Here is a 25013-nt window from a genome sequence, read left to right on the forward strand (position 1 = left end):
TTCTATTTCTTGAAATTGTGGTGCCGAATGTATAAATTGAAAGATGATGACAATAACAACACCGTGTCTTTTGTTCTATCTGTACATTTCTGTTTCCTGTGATTTCGTCAGTAAGAGGGTTGGCTTGGAATGGAGATGACCGTCATCATGCATGGAAGAAGCGAGTCGGGCACAGTGACACAATGACAATTATGTAGCATCAATTTAGAATGATTTGAAATGCAACTTTATTCTCCGTCTTACAAAAGCTAGAATACATCGCAGCACTGTTTTTTGTTTTCTTCTTCTTCTGACGGGGTCAACGGGATAGGAGATGTAAAGAAATGTAACCATAACTACTTAAGAAATTTCCAGATTATTTTCCGAGATACAAACCAAAGCTTCGAAGCAGCCGCTTCTCACGCAATGAAAGAAGAATCACCGTAATTGCCACGAGTACACTGCCCTTTGTTTACACTGTGTGAAAGGTCACTACCCTTGACCCTACCCTTGACTGATCAAGGATTTACTTTTAACCCTTTGTGCACAAAGAACACATTGTCCAATTTATTTCTCAGTTTCACCATATAACATCAATCTTTTTGGACTAATATGCAGTGGAATTCAAGACTAGGCGAAGAATAATTCAGCCATTTCATTTTTTTTTTTTTTTTTTTACCTATAAACTTGAACTTACGTTCCTTCTATTTTAGACAGCTGAGTACCTATTCATTTTTCTCTTTGAAACCAGAATATGCTGAAATGAGACAATATGTCGAAATGTATTTTCCGCAATGGAATTTCTACAGGGGTTTGAAGCAAACAAAGGAAAAAGAAAAATATAGAATATAGGATAAAAAGCACACATAAGTAATAAAGTAATGTAATAGACGAGGGGACAATGAGTTTACACCCATGTCGTTTAAGTAGATTTAGATATCAGTCAGTCAGGCACATGGCCCCAATAAATTGCACATATGCATGTACTACTTAGAAGATGAAAAAGTTTTTATGAAAAAACAAAACAACCCAACAACTAATCTTGAACACGATTATTCATTATCATCACTACACCATAAGTTACACTCCGTAAAAGTACAGAGATGTGTTTAACATGTAGGATACTGCAGGTGGTTGGATACTAAGATTAACCTCGGCTTTCTCAGAAGGCGTCTACAGCTCAGAAACAACATGGAATATGCAGCAGCGTGTCCCCACACATCGACCCATCCGAGCAAACTTGCCATTCTGCTAATCTTTTTTTTTTTTTTTCAAGTAAACAGGACAGAAAGTCAAGTACTTGTCATGTTACTACGAATGCTTCATGCATGTGCGCGAAGCAGTCAATAGGAGGTGATAACAGCTTCAGTTTGCGATTCTAATGATTAAAACTAAACTAACTAAAAACAAATTAACTTCCCATTTCAAGAAATGGCGTTTTGAGATTTAACTCCTCCATGCAATCCTCAGGCCATTGTAATAGATCAAGTACATTGAATGCTTATTGGTGCCATATTTTGTTTGTTTGTTTGTGTGTTTTTGTATATAGAAAGCCATATTGCGTAATTTATTTGTAGTCGCATATAGTGCATGTAGTAAAATATACATTGTAATGCACATTGTAAAAAAAAAAAAAGTATTGAAATGAATAAGCATTCTCCCAAACGCCTCCCCATTTAGATGTTCTACTTGATACAAACCCCACAGTCCTAATTTGATTGCAGCTGTATGAAACATTCACCCTCATAAACGAATTTGATTGGTCGCAAAGACGGATATATCACGAATGCAGAAATTGGAATTACTATTAACTTCACATTGGTTGCTCGGAACGTTAAATTTACCGGGAAATCCTTTAGTGGCATCGAACACAAGACACTACACAGTGTATCTGCAATTATAAGCGTGTTTTCGGGGAATACAGCTATAGGCCCTAAAGATAAGACTGAAGTGATCCCCTGCGACGGATGTCGCAGGTCCAGCAGTGGAAGCCGCCACCGAGTGAATTGGCGTACTTGATGGAGACCTTGACGCACTCGATGCTCAGGGACTCAAACATTTTGATGATGGGGACCTCGTTGCTGTCAACGACCACACGCTTGGGGTCCAGCATCAGAACATTCATCGATAGCCACTTGGACGACAACCAGAGAGGGTGAGCTGTGAATTGAATAAAGTATGCAGAGATACGAACATAAATGAAAATGGAAATTATGAATTCACTTAGATTTTATCAAAACCCTGTCACTTGCCTGTTATAACAACCTTGACTAATATTCACCCCAGTAAGAATATCCACTTTTAGGCATGGAATTAAATGGAGGTATTTGCAGAAGATCAATTAGGCAAATCGAATACAAAAAAGTTTTACTAATGACATTTATTCATTCATAGAGGTTAAAATCCTGTCGAGACTTTACGGGTCAGAACTATTTTTGTTACAATAGGTTTTCTCAACCAACTCTCGTCAACAACTGTATCTGATTAAACAATGTTATCATTCTGAGGTGAGCAAATTTGACAATCAACGAGATCAGCACTCAAGTAGCTAACTAGTCCATTAAGTTTAATTCTATCAGCATGTGATATTGTGATGTTTTCTCATAATCGTGTGAAAAGAGCGTTCAAATTATGAATGAACGTAAAATGCATTAAAATTTGCACCAGCATGGACTTAATAAAAGTCAGGGAATATAAATTCATGAAGACAAGCATTTATAGCACGTGACCAACGTTTTTCGTTACTCCTTTTGTTGTTTGTATCCTTCATCTTTTTGGATAGATTATGCAAATTTCATTTACCTTTGAGATATACTACTGCTGTAAATTACTCTGAAACTGCTAACTAATGCTACAACTTACAATGCCACTTTGCTACTAGTCCAGTCAAAATATGAAATGACCCACAACTAATTGCAACAGAAACAATTCCACTTGCATTTGACCCGGAAGAGCTATTAGAATAACATATTAAAAGTTCCCTAAAATTCGAGTGGTGGATCAGTGTCTAATTTGCATAAATTCAAAATGGCCGCCATACAACCTATTTATGCCTATATCTCGGGATATATAACCCACAGAAAGTAAATTCCAGTGTCTAAATCTATGTTTTTTAGGTCAAGGAATACAAATATGTTATCTTTATCAACTTTCAAGCATCCCTTTATATAGTTCTTGCATATATTTGCATATAATTACATACAAAATGGCCGCCATATTGCCTGTGCAAGCCCGTATCTTCGTATATCATTAATGTAGTATACACTCAGAATTAAGTCGCTATATATCTGGACATAAAACCTGTAGAAAATAGATTCTGGTGTCTAAACCTATAGTTTTTAGGTCAGGAAATACAATTATGACACAAGCAGTAACTTTCAAGCTTCCCTTTATACATTTTCTGCATATATTTGCATTTAATTAAATGCAAATTGGCCGCCATTATAACTCCACAGGCTTATATCTCTATCTGTAAAAGGTACCCAGTGATGGTGTCTGTGGTCTTAATTTTACTGCTGAGAATCACTAATGTAGAATACGTTCCACTCAGGAATAATTACCTATATCTCACTAAAAATTTGCATGGCTATGTTTAAGCATAAATCTATTCAAATTTTTATCGTGAATATAATTTCTGATATACGAATACGAGCTACAGAACGTTAATTGTACTGTAATTAATGCATCCAATATTTCAAGGGCAAAATTGTTAGAATTCCATTCACGACCTTAACGATTATCCTTACACCCAGTTTTATATTCTTGCATTGATTAAAAGTATTGTACTACATTAAACTCACATTTTCTTGAGATAAAGCCTCAGAACAGAAAACAACTGTAAGTAGCATCAAATAGAACATATCTTTATTTAACTATAATCTCAACTTAGCTTCCAAAGTGTGCTGAATAGGTACACAACAGTAAAGTCTCAAATTATGTAGTAGGAATCGTTAAAACGATTTTTATGATTGCATGATATTTAATGTATTATATCGTGTAATTTTACCCTCATGTTTACTGCTTATACTTGTGTCTATGTTGCAATACTTTTTTTTTTAGGCCAAAGGGGGGGGGGGGGGGAGGAGAAAGTCATCAAGATCATGATTATCCATAAGCTACTCTACAAAAGTTTCATAAGTTTGGACATTTGTTTAGATGCTGTTCTTGTCATATTATCTCATATAGCTTTCAAAGTGTGCTTACGGTACACCAAAATTGGTCTTGAATCATTCAGCAGATTTTTTTTCAAACATCTTTTTGCTTACCTGCGATGATTTGCAGCCATGTTTAGTCGATACTTGTGTCTTTTGTTGCAAAACTTTTGGCAAAGGCATGTTTATCAATGAGCAACATATGACCGTGATAATTTGTATGGAAGTGGATTTTGTCATATTTTTGCGTGGTTTCACCCAATGACTTACAGAAAAAAAGCCAGATACAAAACAAAAAGAAAAGAAAAGAAAAAGGAAATGCCTTAACATTTCTATTCCTAGTACTCTGGATTCATCAGTCGATCAATACAAACAGCATCCTTCTCATTGGCTTCAAGCTCATAAAACGCTTATAAATTCTGATAAATGTTACTTTCACCATTTTTCGTGTTGTATCTGTTACATCAGGCTGTTAGCAAACTGGTAGTGTATAGTTGCAGGGCAAACAGATTTGACTGCACACAACCCATATCAGTGGCAGATGCGGGCCATTATAGATCAGACACTTGTAATGTTGTATTTCTAAAATATCTGAGGAGTCAGATGATGCTGTTCTAATTGGTGACTAGGAATGAATAACATTCTTGAAAGACATCAACACAGTTTACAACAAATGTGAGACTTACCACTCTTCTTTTCGTCAGTATGAAATGAAGCCGGGATCCTGTTTGCTTTACATTAATCGACTGCAATTTCACACTATCCTAGTCCAGAGTTTGTGGTATACAGGTATAGAACACTTTGAGTGTAAGCGAGTTTTCATGTTTTACACTTTTATCATTGATCTATATTTTCAGAGATCACATTACATACATTAAGTATCTGTATTATCGCAAGACAGAAAATGAAAGTGATGTACTTGAAACGGAAGAAAGTTTTCTTGAAATCCAATGACTTTGATTCATTAGATTTTAAATTCATCTTAGCCAAAGGTTCAAGACAGCAAAAAAGGTTCAAGCTAATATTGCAAATAGCCATCATTTATCTTCTGGCGTCCGTCGACAGTCATGCATGCATTTTCAAAAACCATTTTCAGATTCTCTTTTAAGACCCCATGTAATGACAGATCTTCAACAAACTAGGCAAGTAGCATCCCAAGGATGACAGACTATCAAGTTGTTCAAATAGACGCCATGTCCAAAAGGTCCCAGAACCCCCAAATTAAGGAATTTATCATTAAAAAAAACCCCTCACACACACACACACAAGTAGAACCATTTATAACAGAGCTAGGTAAAAAGTACAAAGATGAATATCTTGGAGACTGCATAGTTTCGCAGTTTTATCTTCCTTCTTTTCAAAATTTTACACATTATATATATATATATGGTACCAGTACAGAAAATATGACGAAGTAGGGTGGTAATGCATTTCAGTCCAGCAGTGCTATTTAGTCACACCAAATTTTCGACGAATACATTCGTCTTTCTTCAGAATTGCCATTGTCGACCTTCAGGAAGACAAATATATTCGTCGAAAATTTGGTCTGAATAACTAGCACTGTTGGACTGAAATGCATCACCAGTCTACTTCGTCATCATATATATATATATATATATATATATATATATATATATATATATATATATTTTTTTTTTTTTTTTTTTTTTTTTTTTTTTTAACGTGTGGGCACTAATGTCCCCATCTGTATCTAGAGTTGCTGCTTTTATAAAACCAGAAGAGCATCGAGTAAATACATCAGTGAGTGCATCAGCATACTTTCAAGATTATTATGGCAGATGCAGGGGTGACCTCCTTGGGGCTAGTCCCAAATAGGTACCAATTTTCACTCTTTCATCTTAAAAAAACCCAAAAAACTGTTCAATTTGTTATCAAATTTGGCTGGTAGAATATTGGTATATAAAATGGGAACCATCCCCCGGCCACAGAATGCCCAAAGGCACCTCAAATCTGATCTAGGTGCGGCCACCTTTGGGCTGGGACCAATTAATTATTGGAGGCCACTTTTGATTTTTGATTCTCATTTTGAAAACACATGGTCTAATTTACAACAAACTTAGTACTGTAAGTGCATTTATCGCTAGTGTCATGCATATTATATGGACATCATGCCTCCCTGGGCCCTGGAGGTCCCTAAAGGCTTCCAGATATGGCCCTACAGTTTCCCAACGCCTTCCAATTTCCTTTCTCCCAAGTAATAGTCTGTAAACATGCAAGGAAGGGGAGCTTGAGATGCTCGGATGAGGGCTGGACCCCTGGGTCTTTTATTCAGAAAGTGAGTGAGTGACATGGTACCCTGATATGACAAGATCGTCATCTAATGTCCAAACTCATGAAACTTTTGTAGAGTAGCTTATGGATATAAGCTACCCTTAATTTGAATAGATTTATGTATGAATATACGCAAATTTTTAGTGAAATATAGGTAATTATTCCTGAGTGGAAGGTATACATCAGTGATTCTCAGCAGTAAAATTAAGACCACAGACACCAACACTGGGTACCTTTTACAAATGGAGATATAAGCCTGTAGAGGTATGTGGCGGCTTTTTTGCATTTAATTAAATGCAAATATATGCAGAAAATGTATAAAGGGAAGCTTGAAAGTTACTGCTTATATGATAATTGTATTACGTGACATGAAAAACAAAGGTTTAGACACAAGAATCTATTTTCTGCGGGTTTTATGTCCAGATATATAGCGACTTATTCCTGAGTGTACTACATTACTAAGATACCTGCTTGTACAGGCAATATGGCGGCCATTTTGTATGTAATTATATGCAAATATATGCAAAAACTATATAAAGGGATGCTTGAAAGTTGATGAAGATAACATATCTGTATTCCTTGACCTATAAAACATAGGTTTAGACACCGGAATTTACTTTCTGTGGGTTATATATCCCGAGATATAGGCATAAATAGGTTGTATGGCGGCCATTTTGAATTTATGCAAATTAGACACTGATCCACCACTCGAATTTTAGGGAACTTTTAATATGTTATTTTAATAGCTCCTCCGGTTCATATGCAAGTGGAATCGTTTCTGTTGCAATTAGTTGTGGGTTAACCCACTTTTTGTCGTATTTTGACTGGACTATACTTCCACTAAATTACTTTCAATGCTGAATTCACATGTAAAATGACTGAAAGTATCATCATTATCATCATCCAGCATACTAGCGTACAACTCACAGTCTGGCATGACAGGTTTTGGCGGCTGAACTATCGTCCAACCAGCTTTCTTGAACATGTCGATCTGGTGGCAAGGTCTTTCGGGATTGCACAACACCAGACCAGGCCCGATGATGTTGAAGGTGGCGTCGATGTGCATCGGGTTGGGGTCGTCGAAAGAGAGAACGTGGAGGCGGTAGCGGTTGCCCAGGTGCCGTTTCATCCACTCGATACCAAACATATTTGTGACCTTTAGCGCGGGGTTAATACAGTAGGAGAACATGTACTCCAGTTCAGTACAGGTCAGCAGCAGTATCGCAGTTTTTTTCTTCACGAAAAGTGGATACTGATGTAAACATGCTGGAGTCATGTAGTCAGATATTACCTGTTGTTGTTTTTTTCTCCTTCTTTTGATTTTGTCGAACAAAAAAAAGTATGTTTAGCTCTTTGTCGGAAACCGAAAGGTGTATGTAAGTAGTTTTAGGTTTGTGTTTCGTCTTTTGTCTATATATGAAGCAGTTACTTCTTTACGATGAATTTGCTTTGCAGCAATCGCTGCATTTCGAGCCATTCGAGAGTGCCAAAGCCAATATAAGACCATAACAAATATGAAAAAATCGAGTCTAGAACGCAATCGTGGTAGATAGCATTAGTCGTGATATTTCTGTCTATGTGGCATCCTAAGGTAGGCATGATAGGTATCTCCACGATAGAGACTGTCATTTGCTGTCTTTTCCATTTTGAATGAATTAGAAGAAACTTTAAATTTTGATGGTAGTGACAACAGCGTATCAGAAATGTTCGTTGCATTGCTTGTTAAAAGAAGTACCAAAAGTTAGAATGTCGACTTCTTCTTACCTGGCTTCTTTGGACGAATATGTCTCGTCCGGCTCTCATGAAGTCTGCGGCGTCAAAACAGGGCTCGTACTCGGTTGTAACGAATCGACCTTCGGCCGCAAGTTGATGGCGATCTACCGTGTTGCCCATTGGGTACTCCTGTGAGGAAAAAAAAAAAATGTTTCAGCATTATGACGTATTGAAATAGGTAGTGTGGAAGCACTGCAGTAAGAATGGGGCTGGGTAGAGTGTGTCTGGAATAGACATAGGAGAATTTACATATTGGTTAAAATTGTGATGTGTTACATTTACAAAGTGATTTAGGCATACGATCAGAACGTCAAACTTCCACACTTTAACATTTCAAAACAACAACCTGTATGCAGATTATTTGCCATTGGTCTTCACAAAAAGAATATAACTCTTGATTCTAACGCCTTCAGAACGGTCACTGTAATCCTATGTCATTTACAGAATTATGCGAAATTCCACTATCATTCGCGCTTTTCATAATCCGTTTGTATCAGCGTCAACGGAATGAATGAATATCATGCACTGTGTCAAGAGTACTTCATGACACTTGACCAATTCGTTTTTGAAACAGTCAAGTAGCAAGATGGTGATATTATGACCACAATATTTCTAAATTCCTGTAATGTCCCTATCGCGAATGGTATGCCTCCGCCATAACATAATGCCTCCGGCGACACTTCGTGGCGAAAGCATGAAAAAAAAATGCAGTTGTGCTCAATACAATGAACGACGAAAAGATATATATCATCAGCACAACACCGAAGTTAATCATTTTAACCTGGTCGTACAACTCGTCGTTCATCAGCGGCTTTGGCGGCGTTGTCCACTTGGCACCCTGTTTGAAGTACTCTCTCACCAGTGACCTGTAGGCCCGGTACTCAAAGAAGCGTGATCGCCATGCCATGGGGCATTCGATGATCTCATCGCCGAGCACCAGGAGGATGTCACGGGGCATCGCAGCGTACATACCTGATGGGTATTATCATAGTATTTATGCTGTTCAGGTTTCTATGGGTTTCTCATAAAACACGAACGAAACGCAAATCGTGCCGTCTTGGCAATTTCGGGTGGAGGTAAAGACAGAACGAGTCGTGGAATGGCGGGGTAGGAGAGGAAAGAGGTATCTAACTTTCTTGTTGCCCTTTTTCAGACAAACGTTGAAATCTAGTATCTTACTTTCCAGTCAATCATTATAATAATATGTACCCTAACATCATTCAATTTTATCATCAAGAGGTATTTCTTTGGGCTTGTTTATAACATTCATGAAAACATGTATATCAGCTTGACAAGAGCCTCAAACACTTGCATCAATATTCACCTGTATTTCTATGAAATACAACTGCAGATTTTATGACCTCAGAAAAAATAAATCTCCTTGCCGCTTTTGCGTAAATTAAAAAAAATACAATCCAATTGCCATCTGCATACCAAGAAATACTTTTGACCACTGACTTTTCTTCCAACTACCCTCCTGATTAAAATCTGTGCAGGCTGATAAATTGTACCAACTTTGACTTATTGAATAATGTTTATTTGGCTCCAACTTTAAGCACTCCAAACGAAAAGGGTAACCCCAAGGGCCAGTCATGGGTTATTTTTTTAACATCCGGTCATCTACTGTCGTATTCAGACATTTAAGTTTTTACACAATTCGAGTGGGATGAAACTATTCCATACCCAAAACGTCTGCGTCATCCTCGGTGGAACAAACATAAAACATAAAACAAAAAATCATGGAACTGGGAGCAACACAAGGCCGAACCTGTAGAACGGAAGTCAGGAGTGGTGTATTCCTCTTGAAAATTGCAAATGTCGGGTCGACGAACTGTGATGCCCTCATGTTTCAGAATGTTGACGAACTCTTCGATTTCCTCCTCGGCTGCCTTCAAGTGCTCGAGCGGGAAAGACTGTCCGCCATATTTGCCGAGAAATTCCCATTGCTCGCTACTTGTGTTTGCCTGTAAAAAGGAGGGAAGCAAAATGCTGTTTAGGCAGTATGTGTTCGATTCGGCACGACAAGAGAGTGGAAGCGCAACAGAAAAGATAAGACAAATCTCATGAAGTGAACAATCGAAAAAGTAACACCCTTTACGAGACCAGAGGGTCTATCGATCCCCTGAGCATGACATTTCGCCTTTATGACACTCCATCTTACGCACAACCCTCCTAAGGGACGCTCGGGGCACCATCATCATTTGTGCAAACTATAATCCCCTCCCCCATTAATGATTCCTTTCAAGTTTGATCGAAGTCCAACCACCTCTTTTTCAAGAGAACGTGAAAACGCCAACCATTCTGAAAGGTTATAAAGGTCCTGCCCTAGGACATCGCCACCCCTTCCCGACCCTTGGTGATACTAGATTGGTTTGGTCCAAATCCAGCCAACTGTTTTAAAGAAGATGAATGTGTCAAAACATTACGGCAATTAGCTAATTTGGGGTATTTATAAGGACTACAAACTATACCCCCCCCCCCCCCCCCCCTCCCCCTCACCATTGCTGGTTCAGGCAAAGTTTTGGTCAAAATCCAGATACTATATTTGAAAAAGGAGATGGAAATGTGAACGAAATTTACTCACGACGGACGTCGGACGGTAAACATAGCTCACTTGAGCCATTTGACTCAGGTGACCTAAAAAAATTTCGGTAGAAGATGAAAATGAAGGATAACGATACATTACTGGCGAGTGGAATAGCATTCACTTCAAATGTGGCATGATACTAAATTGCATCTTAAACTTTTTGCACAATAACATAAGACGACAAGCAAGTAAATGTGTAAGCATTGAAACTTGCCGAGCAATTTAAAGGGTTGCATTTTTCGTCAATTTGTTTCCACAGAAATAACTCTTCCTGCCCAGTTAGGTCTTTCAGGCCAACAACAGTTGATATTGCACCTTACAATAATTTTAATTTCACAAAAATGAAGTGCGGTTTCTTGAATTCTTCAAGTGTAAATAACCTATGCTCACTTTGACCTCGGCAGTAAATTGCGGCACCGTTGCCCCTTCGACTCGGCCAACGATCACCTCTTCCAGCGGGTCCCAATCGTTGTTGGACCATACTGGGCTCTTCGCCGCTGACTTCGCCGCTTTTTTCGCAAACGGCAACGTAGAATCGTTTATCTCCTGCTCAGCCGATTTCGCTGCGGTTACGTTACGATCAGCAACCGGATGCGCTGAAGACGACATTGCACTGTACGTGGTTTGAAAACTCCTACAGAGTAAACCAGCACAGCGCATCTGTGGGGACAAAGTAAATCGCGGTACAGATACAAACCAGGGAAAATTGTACGATAAAAGTTGGTCTCGGGTTGATGTCATCACAAACGGATTGCAATAAATCCACAAGCCACAAAGCCACAAGGCCGTAAACTAAAAAGACGCAAAATCACATAATCACTGTGTTGAATATAGAAGAATTCTGTTTTCAAATATTTTCCTTTTTTTTTTTAATGCTTCAAATTTGCAACATTATAACAGTTGACCAGCAGTGCAAATGGGGCTGTGCAACGCACTATTTTAAGCACAAGTGTTACCAGATGTTGATCTGGATAACTGCAGATAAAAACTACCGAGTTGTGAATATTTTTTGGTCATTGCAAGAACAACAAAATGAAAAAAAAAAATAAAAGGAACAAATAGATAAAGAATAATAGATAGCAGGAAATAAGCATATGAAGAAGCCCTTGTAAGACCAAACTTCAAATATTTGAATGTTTTTCTTTCTTTCTGTTGTGTGCGTCTGTTTTCCCTCCCCCTTGCAATATACGTGTATGTGACCTAGGAGATTTTGGTTGATTGTGCCTTGCAATGATACCAATATGTTTGGACCTGTATAAAAGACTGGTACTCGGTGCTCTCGCTTACAATGCTGCCCGAGGTGATTGTGATGCCGCATTTGATAAAAACCTACTTTATAGATCAAATAGAAAAATAAGCAATTCCAAATCACGATAAAGACCTGCATTACGCAGCAAGGTTTTCTGTCATCTTTCAGGTAAACTCTACGTCTTGGGACATGACGCCCTTGATGTTCATGACTCGCTTCGGAGAAAGTAGAACGGAAATCAATTGTCAGTTGGATACATTTAGCGTGTACTCACGTGCGCTCTGAGACGAACAGCTTCTCGCCCCCTGCATCCACCTCGAAATAGTCTGACTCCGATCATGACGTAGACTAGTGATGTCTAATTAAATACCTGTTGATGCAAACGCATGAGAAAGATGTGTTTCGGCATTCAAATGAGAGTGAAATTTCCCCCTTGATCAGTTGATTAAATAATTATTCATGATAAGTACTATCAAACAGAGCAATGAGGATTGCCTGAAATTGAACCAATCCTTCTAATATTATTTTTTTTGTTTAAATGTAGCAAATGTCTTTGCTAAATAATGGGATCATATGCATTCATGCAAACATAAGATGTATAGTGATAAAGTCATGCCTTCACAAGACAAAACTCACTCTCACTTGTACGCAATTTTCCTTTTAACATTTATACGTGTATTGAAAAACAGATGAATACACACACAAACACACACGCATATATATGTATGTATATATATATAAATATGTATATGTATATATATATATAATATATATGGTCTTGTTTCAGATCAATGGTGTAATTTTGAAAATGACTACTTATTGAACTCTAAAAAATAAGTACAAAATCGTATTGCCTTTTCCTTTGGTGATTTGAAAGGGCACCAAAAGTGCTACCTCCCCTAGCATAACAAACTTCTGTGGTCAATTCATCACCTTGCCAGGGAGGCATATGTGGTCCAAAATTACCATTCTTCAGGGACAAATTTTACAAGGTTTTAGGGTAACCAATATTATGTAATGAAGCTTTCCAAAATTAAAATCTTGTTATTGCTGTTGTAGAAGAGGAGTCATCATACTAAATACCTATCACCATTGGAACACTGCAACATCTCATATGTATACGTGACACTAACTTAAAATTGGTGTTTCGGACGTGACATTTTCCGTTAACAGTATAGGGTCTCTTAGAATCAGTGCTTGGAATAACATTAGTAAATTCACAAAGAGAGCATCAAATCACTGTTTAATGCATGACCAATGATGTGTAGATTTACATGCAGCAGTATGAAGGTATCACCCAAGCCTGAATAGAAAACATGCCAAAATACATTTTTATGAACAATTTTCCATTAACTTTTTGTCACGTCCGATACAAATTTCAAATTTAGATAATTAATACTAAAAGATATGATTGAACAGTTTTCACCATTTCTAAATCACCACTGTTACTCCCATAAGAGTCTGTGAAAATTAGGAAAGTATTCGTTTTTTAATAAAAATTTTCTGGGCTAAGGGCAGTAAGATACTTTCACAAGTCCCCTTCTCAATTCTATAATGGTCATTCTTTTGTGCATCTCAATCTGCTCTACCAAAATATGATCAGTCAAGTTTTGTAGGTTGTGCAGATGGACATATTGTAATGCGATGGATCGAGAACAATCAAAAGTAAAGAGAGGTGATTTTGACCTCAAATTGTTGAAATGATGAAATATTCTCTAACACCAAAAGCCCCTCTTCAGTGGAAATTTTTCTAATACAAGCTGTTTCACTTTGCTATACGATTGACCTTTAACGTGGATGGCGGTCATATTGGATTTAACCAATATGGCCACCCCAGGAGGCGCCAGTCTTGGCGCCCATCAAAAATCGAAAAAGTATAAGTGACCTGTATGCCAAATTTGGTGCTTTTGGAAGAATTTGAACCAAACACCCTGCCCTTAGGCCCCCGACTAGGAGGTCTTTGAAATCGTGTTTTTCGTAGGTCAAAGGTAATAGCTTGTTAATAAATAGGGCCTACCAATGCTCTCTAGAACATCATCATGTTAACCATCAAGCAATGATGCCAAACATCAACATTCTGATACTTTGAGGTCATTGACCTCTCAAGTTCATCAGAGGTCAAAGATAGAAACCTGTCTGTGCTCTTTGGAATATATGAAGACAATTTCATTATTGTAAAACAGATGTGCTTGTTTTGTATATCTTAACCATGTTTATCATTAAATAATGACATCACAGATCAATATTATGATATTTTGAGGTCATTGACCCTTAAAGGGGATGGCTAGTAACTGATCAATGGAAATCAGTGGGAATCTGGAGGATGATTGTTCCAATCCTTGTGGGATTCATTCAAGAGTACATTACATATCTATTGTTGTGTGAAAATTATTCGCTTCAGAATGGTCTCATATTCAAGTAATGTGCAGTTTAATGTTTCCAGGTTAGCGTCCCTGGTCAGTGACGGGGCATTAATCTGCACATTACTTGAATATGAGACCGTTCTGAAGCAAACAATTTTCACACAACAGTAGATATATAATGTACTCTTAAATGAATCCCACAAGGATTGAAACAATCATCCCTCAGCATTCCCACTGATTCCCACTGATCGGTTACTAGCCATCCCCTTTAAAGGTCACCGAGATCAAAGGTAGAAACCTGTTTGTGCTATTCATATTCATATTCCACATAGTGGACATTATATCAAAAATATACAGGGTATTAACAGGGTGGACATAGTAGGCCTATATCATAGCTATACAGAGTATAATATATACAAAATGTCGTGATATTTTTAGATAAAACTATAACATGTACAAATGTGGAGGGGACTACTTAAAAGCTCTGCTTGTTAAATGTAGTCCCCCGAGCTCAAAATGTAGTCCCCCTGTGCTTTTTTTTATTTATTTTTTTATTTATTTATTCTCCACTCATGGGACGGATAGCCCTGGTCAGCTAAGAGCTGTTTTTCACAGGGGTCCGACCGTATACAGTATTACAAAAAAACAAACAAAAAAACAAAAACATACAATCATTAAAATGTACAAACATTGAAACACACGTAAAAGGAATAAGAAGGAGATAGAAAAAATATTTGTACAATATATGCAATATGCTTAGAAATACACACAATACATTACAATATAATATGCATTACCTTATTAAAAAAAAACAACATTATTCACACAGAAGAAAGAATGCCTCCATCGCTACACATTTTTTTCTGTTTTTATATGTAATGAGTTCCATGACCTTTTACCCCATGACCCTTAATCCAGGTCAGTTCAGAACCCCAAAACTCAAAACCCAAACCCAAACCCCAAAACCCCAAAATAATTAATTACTGCCACTTCAAAATGTATTGTTATTACATGTCAGGATGAATCGTTTGAAGGATAGGATAGAATTTATACCCTGATAATTTAAATCATTCCATAGTTTAGCTCCTCTGTACCTTAGGGATCTTTTCCCATAATTGGTTTTTGGTCGAAAAAGTTGTAGTTTCTTTTCACCTGACCTAGTACGATACACTAACTCACGGTAACAAAATAACTCGCATAGATATGGCGGATAAAAGTTAAACACAGCCGTAAATCCACCACCGTAAATCAAGACGGTCGAGTTTCAGTACAGTGTACAATGAATTTGAAGGATATCTATAATCAACATTCATAACAATTCGTAAAGATCGATTTTGAAGAACTTGCAATTTTCTCAAAAGCGATTTACTAGCGTTGCTCCATACAGAACTACAGTAATCAAAATGACATTGAATTAAAGATTTAAAGAATGTCAAAGCAACATCTTTATCAATATATGGACGTAGTCTTCGAAACAGGTACATATTCTTCACAACCTTATTCATTACAAGATCAATATGTTTGTTCCATGTTAAATTGTGATCAATGACCACCCCAAGATATTTACAAGATTTAACTTGTTTAATTTCATTACCATCAATATAAATATGACAGTTAGCCAGATCATTTTGAACATATTTCAAACGTTGTTGTGTTCCTATGAACATCAGTTCGCATTTCTTCACATTCACTAACAATTTATTTTGCTTTAACCACAGTGATAAACTGTTTAAATCGTGATCAAGTTTAGTAACTATTTCAGGTATGTTCTCTGAAGACGTAAACAGGCACGTATCATCTGCATATAGCGATACATTGCATCGCAGTCTATTTGGCATATCATTGACGAACAAGGAGAACAATAACGGTCCTAGCAAGGACCCTTATGTCACTAGAAAACAGATCCATACATTCATTAGAACATTTTAAGTGGCACCATTTTTCACAAATGATACATAACATAGCATTTTGATTATTTTTAACACTTTTATTACAAACTATGCATGGATATTTTATCCTCATATTGTTAACAAGTCTTTATAATAAATGAAAACAAGCGATCATGACTTAAATTCGATCGAGATCAGCTGCTCTCGTCACTTTCACCTTTTTGTTGTCTTTTGTCAGGGCAAAGATTCTCCCATCATATGTCCACGTTCTCAGCACATTTTCGAGTTCTCGTGTTTTGTACAATAGATCACTTCGTTCACGGGTTAGATCTTCATGAATTTAAATGTTTGTACCTTTCAGTTTGGATCTTGCCACGTATACATCACGTCGCTTGTTGTACCGGGTGAACTTCACTATGATTGGTTTCGCGGGGGGTCTGCGTTCTCCAGCTCGTTGGTGGACGCGAACCGGTATTCGATGCGATCTGCCAGGTCGTCTGATTGAAGTTCGATGTCCAGTTTTTCTTTCACCAGCTTGATGATGACCTGGTCAGTGTCTTCGTCCGCCGTTTCGTCGATACCATGGAAACGAAGACAGTTCCTCCGGCTATATTGTTCTTGCTCCTCTGCTATTCTCTGGAAAGTACGAACCTCTTTTTTCAAGGTCACGATCTCCTCCTCAAGCTTCAGAATGTGTGCAATTTTCGCCTGGAGATCGAAGTCGATGGCCTTGTACACCTCCGCAGTGACATTTTCCAAGATGGCGTCGGCGACAGCCTTCACTATAGTAGCAATCACTGTTTCGGACATCAAGGCATTGTGAATTCGTGTTTGTAGCTTCGCGTTTGTGCTCTTAGGAATATGAAGACAATTTCATTGTAAAACAGATATATGCTTGTTTTGTCCAACTTAACCATGTTTATCATTAACTAATGACATCGTAGATCAATATCTTTGATTTTATTGACCTCTAAAGGTCATCAGAGGTCAAAGGTAGAAACCTGTCAACTCCCTGTGGAGTGTGTAGTATAGTGTAGTTTGTGTAGTACAAATGCATATTTAGTGCATTGTCTATCATTCACAAAATAATGCCTCCAAACATAATATTCTGATATCTAAAGTTCATTGACCTCTGCAGGTCATCAGAGGTCAAATCAGACTTAAAATTGCCTCCCGATCTTAAAATCCAAAAAACTTTGGTATGTAGGCCTTCTAACACTGGTAAAGTTTCATGCTTTAGTCAAATTTTGCACAATTCTCATGATTTTGAGGGCTTAACCGCTTTACTATTGGCCGCAGCCGAATGTGAACCAACCAGCAGAAAGGCAGTAACTGACCCTCAGCATGCACGCAACTTGCTCGTATAGCTCGCTCCATGACTGTAGTATCGCATGTAGCACCACGTGCCCGCAGAACTGCCCAGCTACACCGACGTTGGCAGTATCGACACCGTTTCTTGCCAGTAAAACACCCGTGCTATGCTTCGTAGAATGCCTGCAGATGACATGCGTCAAATCCTGCGTATAGACACAGATCCACCCGCAACCTACATTTGTAGGCCCTACGTACTTCAAGCAAGTTAACTGCCTGTGACTTGCGGCAACTACGGGCCCTCTGGTGTTCTGCGTTGCCCTCTCCTGGCAATCCCCGGCGACTCACCCAGAACAAGTTTTGAGCATGCTCAAAACTTAGCTGCGGGTAAATCGGACTTGCGTGCGCACCTCCTGGCAACTACGGGCGAGAAACGCGTTAGGTACTATCGGGTGCGGGCCATCTGCGGGGACCTCCGGGTAGCAAAAATTATCCCTCGCAAATCACAAGCAAGGCTTGCCCGGAAAGGCGTGACAGTTGTTCAGCGTTAAGGCCCTGTCACACCTTTTCGGGAAAGCTACGCGGGTTTGTTGCGTGTATGAATTTTCCAGCACGCAGGGTAATTTTCTGAGGGCGGACAAGGATTTGGGCGAGTTTCGCGTACGTGGACGTGTCCTACTATACGTTCTACCCACGTCCTAATTACGGGCTAGTTGCATGGGAATTGCCTGCGTGCTGCTACCGCTACGGCCCTTCTACTGGTGTTCTGCGTGGACATCTGCGCGCAATCCCCGTGACTCAACGGGAACAAGTTTGAGCATGCTCAAGGGCTAGAGCACCGTGCTGCTTCGCCATTTTAGTTTCCAGTTCGGTGGTGAGGACGTGAAGGCTACATTGCACTCCGGCTAGCGCATGCGCACAGGTTTCAAATCCGTCGAACGGAGCAGTTGTCATTCTCACAGGTTCCTCTTGACCGGATCATTTAAAGTCACCAATTTTTACAGAAAGAGACTACTGGAGGAGCAAAACGTTCCCAATCAAGCATTATCAACACTTAGACCAAATCTGTAAATATTCAAATTGAATCAAAGTTGGAATTTACCCGCGATACTACCCCCTATCGTGACCCAATATCCTTCCCTACACAGCCCTTGTGTTTCGCAGTTAAGCTAGACCTAGAATATACCTTTTAAAAGTCCCTTATATCAAGAAGTACAAATTTTGTCGAGACCAAGCCTTCAATATTTTACAGATATCGAATCACAATCTGGGTACTAGTACTCGTGACCACACCAATAGAAGGGTGGCAGATTCCTAAACTCTCCCATCCCCTCCCCTCATCCAGACCCTCCCCAGCCCGGGTTCGGAATCCAATCGCGAAGGGACTTTATTGTAGTCACCCCTCCCCCCCCCCCCTCCACCACCACCACCACCAAACTGCCTCACAAAAGTATTTTATTCATGAAAAAAAAAAAAAAGGCCCTGGATCGGATATGAAACTCTGATTATTCTGAACACTCACAATCCATTCATCGTGCATACCACTGGAATGCATTATAAACGTACCGGAACCATTCAATTAATGCAATAAACTAGCCGGAATTCAGAATGAGAGCATGTGAATTAAACATCCAGTTGTTACCAATACCGTTGAAAATTAGATGTCTAATGGAGAAAACTAGGCAGAACGACGCTAATCGTTGCCAACTGCATTTGATTGAACTTGAAGTTGAATGATGCATTTTGTAATGCGTTAGAGAACTGCATCAATCGAGACATGGCCGCAGGTTTAGAAAATTATAAACTTCCGTTTGTGTAGGGTAGGTTGTATTTGGATCACACACACACACACACACACACAAACTTTGCTAATTGGCAGCCATCATTGTGTAGATCTCAGTTCTAACAAATGTGTTTTCTTCAGTGTTAAAGGGGATTTGTTATATGCATGATTAGATAGATCCAAGATCTTACAGCTTAAGAACTAAAGCTGCACTGTATTTTACAAAATTTCAAGGCAGTATGTGTTTAAAGGATCAAGCTAAATACACATTTACAACCAAAAACTATAAAGAAAGCAGAGATAATCTAGATCTAGTCTAGATATCTATAGCCAGCTGGACATCCTGGATTCCTTTGTCGAGTAGAAACCCTATGTAGTACAGGGGCGGATCTAGCTGTTTTTTCCTTTTTGGGTGTTGCCTGCTTGCGATTTTAAGCATACTTGTATGCTCTATTTTTTTCTCTTTTTCCCCAAAAATAATTGGGGGGGGGGGGGAGGGGGATGCAGCCCCACCAGCACCCCCCGGCTCCACCGTCCCTGGGTTTGACCAAACGACGATGCAGATTTATCTTTGCTATTTGAACCCCCGTAAGTGATGTTTTCCTGGCATCTAATAACGCAGTGGAGACCATAAAAAGCAGTCCATGATAGCGTATTTTTATATCAAGTAACGTTTTAATACACAGTTATATCCAGAGTTATGTGTTTGGCTATAAAACTTAATATGAAAATAAGTTGTGATGGCATTTTCCTATGCATATTACATTTTACTTGACAGCCCAAGGGGGGGGGGGGGGGGGGGAGGGAGGGGGGGGGGGGGAGGAGGGATTAAACCCCCGAACCTCCCCCCCCCCCCCCCCCCCGATCCGCAACTGCAGGTAGCTGGTACAAAACTAGAGTATTACCGCACATATTATGCCTATGGATGGTAATTCCGAACGCGTACATATATCTCCGCATGGTCCTAATACTTATTACTAGGGAAGTTGATAGAACTACGCACAACAGTTCTCTATTTTATCTAACACTAACAGGTTAGAGTGTCTAGGCTGTACTACTACTATATTAGTATATAGAACTAGTAATAGATTCTAGTACTAACATCCAGCAGTACTCCTAGACTCCTAGACCTAGGCTTTCTGATAGGGTCTAGTAATAATATAGACTAGGTCAGTAAGTGGAAATGATCTACGTATGACAATTAAATTACCATGGGACTTCGTAGATCTAAAACGTTAGAACCCCTAACATCACTAGGCCAAGCACAAGGCCCTACCGTATAAACTGTACTCCATTGCTCAGTCTCAGAGTCAGACAATAGGGAGGATCTCTATTCACACGTCTGTATCTATTCACACGTCTGTATTAAACAGTTACTTTTACAGTCTAACGTCAGAAACCTCCCTAACGCCCTAGACATGCTAGACTCTGCCTAACGTTAGATGTAGATTTATTTCTCTAGGCCTAGACACTATAGACTATTAAACGTTATACTCAGTCTATAGGAGAGTGGATTGTATTACCGGGTGCTTAATTTGTGGCTCTTTACTCTTAATTAAAGTCTTAGGGCTCCTGTCTGGAATCTGAAATCCGCACTCGGAGTCAGAGGATGAAATTTCGGCCAAAAATAAAATGGCTGAAAGTAATATTTATGAATATCTTTAGAGTTCGATCTATTTAAATATGCTGGTGAACTTTTTCCATTTCGGAATGGGCATCCTCCGCCAAGGGTATTTTTTTCATACGCATGCCCCGGTTTCAGACCATCCATGCGCGAAGTAGGCCTAGCTCTCGTCAATGGCGAGACTTATCTAGTGTTTAAGGATCTACGCATGACTTACTAGTGATTTTAGAATATAACAACGTTTAATACTATAGGCTTAAGATTTCTAGAGTGGTCTATTGAGTATTTAGATAGCGAGTTGTTACTTTGAAGTTTTGACTATGACTGGTATGACTATGAGTCTTCACTTTGTGAAACAGATTGTAAAGTTGTGAGTAAAGCTAGGCCCCCAACTTCTACGCCTACGCATACTAATACTATTTGGATTTAGTCATCATGGCTCTAGTTGGCCTCTACGCATGATCTTTGTCTCTGTGATTTTGTGACTTTGTACGCATGGCTCTAACGCTAGAGTTAGAATCTAACGTGTCAGTCAAATTCAAATTTATTTGTGAAACAACCCAGGCCGGGCAGGGCACGGGTCACGTCTGTACGTACCATAAGGCGTCACTATGAGAACAGCCGGCCCCGTTGCTAGAAACTCAAATTGCGTTTAAACGCAACTTGACATCCAACGCAAGTAAAAAGTAGGGTGGCACATCCAATTACCGGACGCTTTCTTTCGTGGCTTTGAATTCCGTACTCAGAGGATGAAATTTGGGCTAAAAATAAAATCACTTATTCACAGACTCCTGGAAATTACGAATTCAGCCAACTGATGTCAATTGTTCACTCCAGTTTTTAGAAAATATGCTTCAAACATAACCCTCTAACGTTACAAAAGTTGTCTTTTTGCGCGGTGCAAAATCGCATTGTATTACCGGACACGATTTTCGCAATGAAATAATCGACATCTTTCGCACCTAATCCTTGCACAAGAATCACAATTTATCCCACAAATCATCGTACACATTATCACTGAGCGGATGACAAAGAAAAAATTGGCAAATGAGGCTAAAATTTCGTATTTTACGGTAAAATGTCTGTCTTGAACATTTCGAACAGTTCACAGAATAAAACCTTGTGAAAAAATCGACAACTGGTTAGACTCTACTTCTAGTTTACATGTTTTGTCTATGGGAGCTGCACGCGCGGGTAATGAGTTGCGGGCCCCTTAGCGCACAACTATTCCGCATCGTTCGCGTTTGAGGACGATAGCTACAAATTTCCGTTATCGAACTTTTGGTTCTATTGGAATCTTCAGCATTTTTATGCCTCCGCCACGAAGTGGTGCCGGAGGCATTATGTTTTTGGGTTGTCCGTCCGTCCGTCCGTCCGTCCTTCCGTCCGTCCGTAATGAATTTTGTGGACAAGGTAACTATCAAAACCTGTTGAGGTATCCTAATGAAACTTGGCATGTATGTGTATTAGGGGGTGAAGTTGTGCCTATCAACTTTTGGGTGCACATGCTCAAGGTCAAAGGTCAAAAGGTCAAGGTCAAATACAAAAAATTTCACTATTTCCACCATATCTATTGAATGCCTGAAGATATTTTCTTGAAACTTAGTGTATACATGTATTAACCAATCAAGATTCTCTGGTGAAAGTTTGGGTCATGAGGTCAAAGGTCAAAGGTCAAAAGGTCAGGGTCAAATACATGAAATTTCACTATTTTCGCCATATCTATTGAATGCCTGAAGATATTTTCTTGAAACTTAGTGTATACATGTATTACCCAATCAAGATTCTCTGGTGAAAGTTTGGGTCATGAGGTCAAAGGTCAAAGGTCAAAAGGTCAAGTAAAAATATCAAAACTTCTTTTTTTTCTCCGTGCCTTGGAAAATTGTTCAAGGTATCTTCATGGAACATAGTATATACATGTACTGACTGGAAGTGATTATCTAGAGAATGTAGGGTTCATGGGGTCAAAGGTCAGGGGTCAAAGGTCAAGTGCAACACTTCAAAATTTTACTATTTCCCTCATATTTATGCAATGCCAGCAGGGTTATTATTTTTTTACACTTGGTGTATGCATGTGTAACCTAATAGAAATTCTTTGGAAAGTTTTTTTTTTCTTCTTTTTTTGCCTCAAAGGTCAAAAGGTCAAAGATCAAGTGAAAGTGCTGAACTAACTTTTTCCTCCATATCTCGAAGTGGCTCAAGTTATCTTGAAACTTAGTACATATTATGCATGTTCTACCTGAAAGTGATTATCTTATGAATTTTAGGGTCAAGGGCCAGATGAAAATGGTAACAATTTACTATTCAATTCAGAAATTGCACTTTTTCTCCACACCTGTACCTTGAAAATTACTCAATGCCTAAATGTATGAATGGGTCAAAGTCAAGTTAAAGTCCTTAAATCCCTAGATACATGCTCTCCTATTCATCCAATTAAACCTAGGTCAAGGAAGGTGAACATTCAACACATTTGTGACAAACTTGTCATTTCAATATTTTGCCAATTTTGTGAAAATGTAATCACACATTGTCCACATGTAGGGTTGGACCTACTACTAATCGACCGCCTAATGTTTATTTGCTTGATAAGAATATTTAACACTGAAATTCACGTAAAAAACTTGACCTACGTGATTGAGAAAATCCAGCTCTATCAAATGCCGTTGTTCCCTTTTCGATTCGAAGTTTCAGTGCAAAAATATCGCCGACGAACTTGCGTGGCCTCGTTTCAGCTCCCCGCGGTAAATCGCGTTTTTAGGATCGACCGCTGATTTTGCATTGACAATGCACGTAAACCGAGTTGTATTGAACACCGTGTTGTACGAAGCTTTTTAGAAGCCTTTTAGAAACTTCCATAGACATTACATTGTGCTGTCATTACGATTCGGTGAAAATATTCATTCGAAATTTTGTCCTTGATTAAAACCATTAATGAAGAGTGAATTATCGCGTTTTCCCACACCATCCTAATCTACATTCAAAGCCAATCCATTTTTATGTGCTTTGCGCGCAGAGAAGTGCGTATTAAGTGTTCAGTGCGCGAATTATACGCGGTCGGTTTCAATAAGGGTGGTCGATATGTAGTAAGGCTACCATACTATCTAGACCTATTGGGAAAATCATGCATTATGGCGGAGGCATACCAGTCGCCAAAGCGACATTTCTAGTTCCTGTATGTGAGTGGGATTTCATAGAATTTCAGTCGCGAAATGTGATACAAACCTGCATAAATATTAGCTATCTCGAGGTGCGGGTCACTCAACTATAAATTTGAGGTAAAATGTGAATTGTCTAGGAATATAATCCATAGTAGTACTAACGTCGTGTTACTGTTGTGTTGGGGTCGCTGTTGGCGCTCTAGCTAACCATTATACTAGTAGACGTCTAGGCCTAACCGCTCCTGTACAATCGTGGGAGCCCCAAACGGGTAGATACTAGTAGTAAGCGTTGGGGCTGGTCGCAGTTAAGTTAGGCCCTAGACTCTACTTTAAAAGTTTATACCGGTACTCAACTGTCTTAACTCTCTTTTCATTACTTATTCTGTTAGACTTCTTATCAATAAACTTACCAACAAATCATGTGAAACGTAGACGCAGAAGCTACCAAGGGCAAAGGCCAGGCCGTAATACAGAAAAAAAAATGAACGAACAATCGGAGTCGTGTTTAGTGTGTAGCTAGCCGGCCGTACGTAAACTGTATAGGCCTATTGACCGATTCTGTGACGCGCTATGTGTATTTTTGGCATGGGCAGCGCCATTACGCGGTGTCTCAGCCGACCCCCCCTTCCCACTCCCCACCCCTCTCCCTACATTAGCACGCGCGCAGAATGAAAAACTGATGCATGGTTGCTTTAGCCAATGGGCGTCTCGTACTGAGTGCGCGAATGCTTGCTTAGTGCGCGAACCTTTGTTACAAGTGCGCGATAAACATGTTACCCGTGGGGTGGGGGAGAGCAGGGGGGGTCGGCTGAGACACCGCAATTTGAGCTCATGGCTGCGCCCAGTGCCATGAA

The 25013-nt window shown here is 39.1% G+C and overlaps 1 protein-coding gene and 1 pseudogene across 1 annotated transcript; both read right to left on the minus strand.

Moving 5' to 3' along the window:
* Positions 1-203: 203 nt before the first annotated feature.
* Positions 204-24698, minus strand: LOC140234175 (glycine amidinotransferase, mitochondrial-like). Its single transcript, XM_072314248.1, has 8 exons — positions 24570-24698; positions 12306-12401; positions 11173-11442; positions 9964-10159; positions 8977-9167; positions 8187-8324; positions 7350-7578; positions 204-2139 (listed from the first exon to the last, which is right to left on the minus strand). Exons 2-8 carry the CDS (start codon positions 12369-12371, stop codon positions 1913-1915), a joined length of 1317 nt encoding a protein of 438 aa, XP_072170349.1. The 5' UTR covers positions 12372-12401; positions 24570-24698; the 3' UTR covers positions 204-1912.
* Positions 16462-19127, minus strand: LOC140236989 (uncharacterized; annotated as a pseudogene).
* Positions 24699-25013: the final 315 nt, after the last annotated feature.

The sequence above is a fragment of the Diadema setosum genome, chromosome 1 (assembly GCF_964275005.1).
Source record: "Diadema setosum chromosome 1, eeDiaSeto1, whole genome shotgun sequence".
NCBI lineage: Eukaryota > Metazoa > Echinodermata > Echinoidea > Diadematoida > Diadematidae > Diadema > Diadema setosum.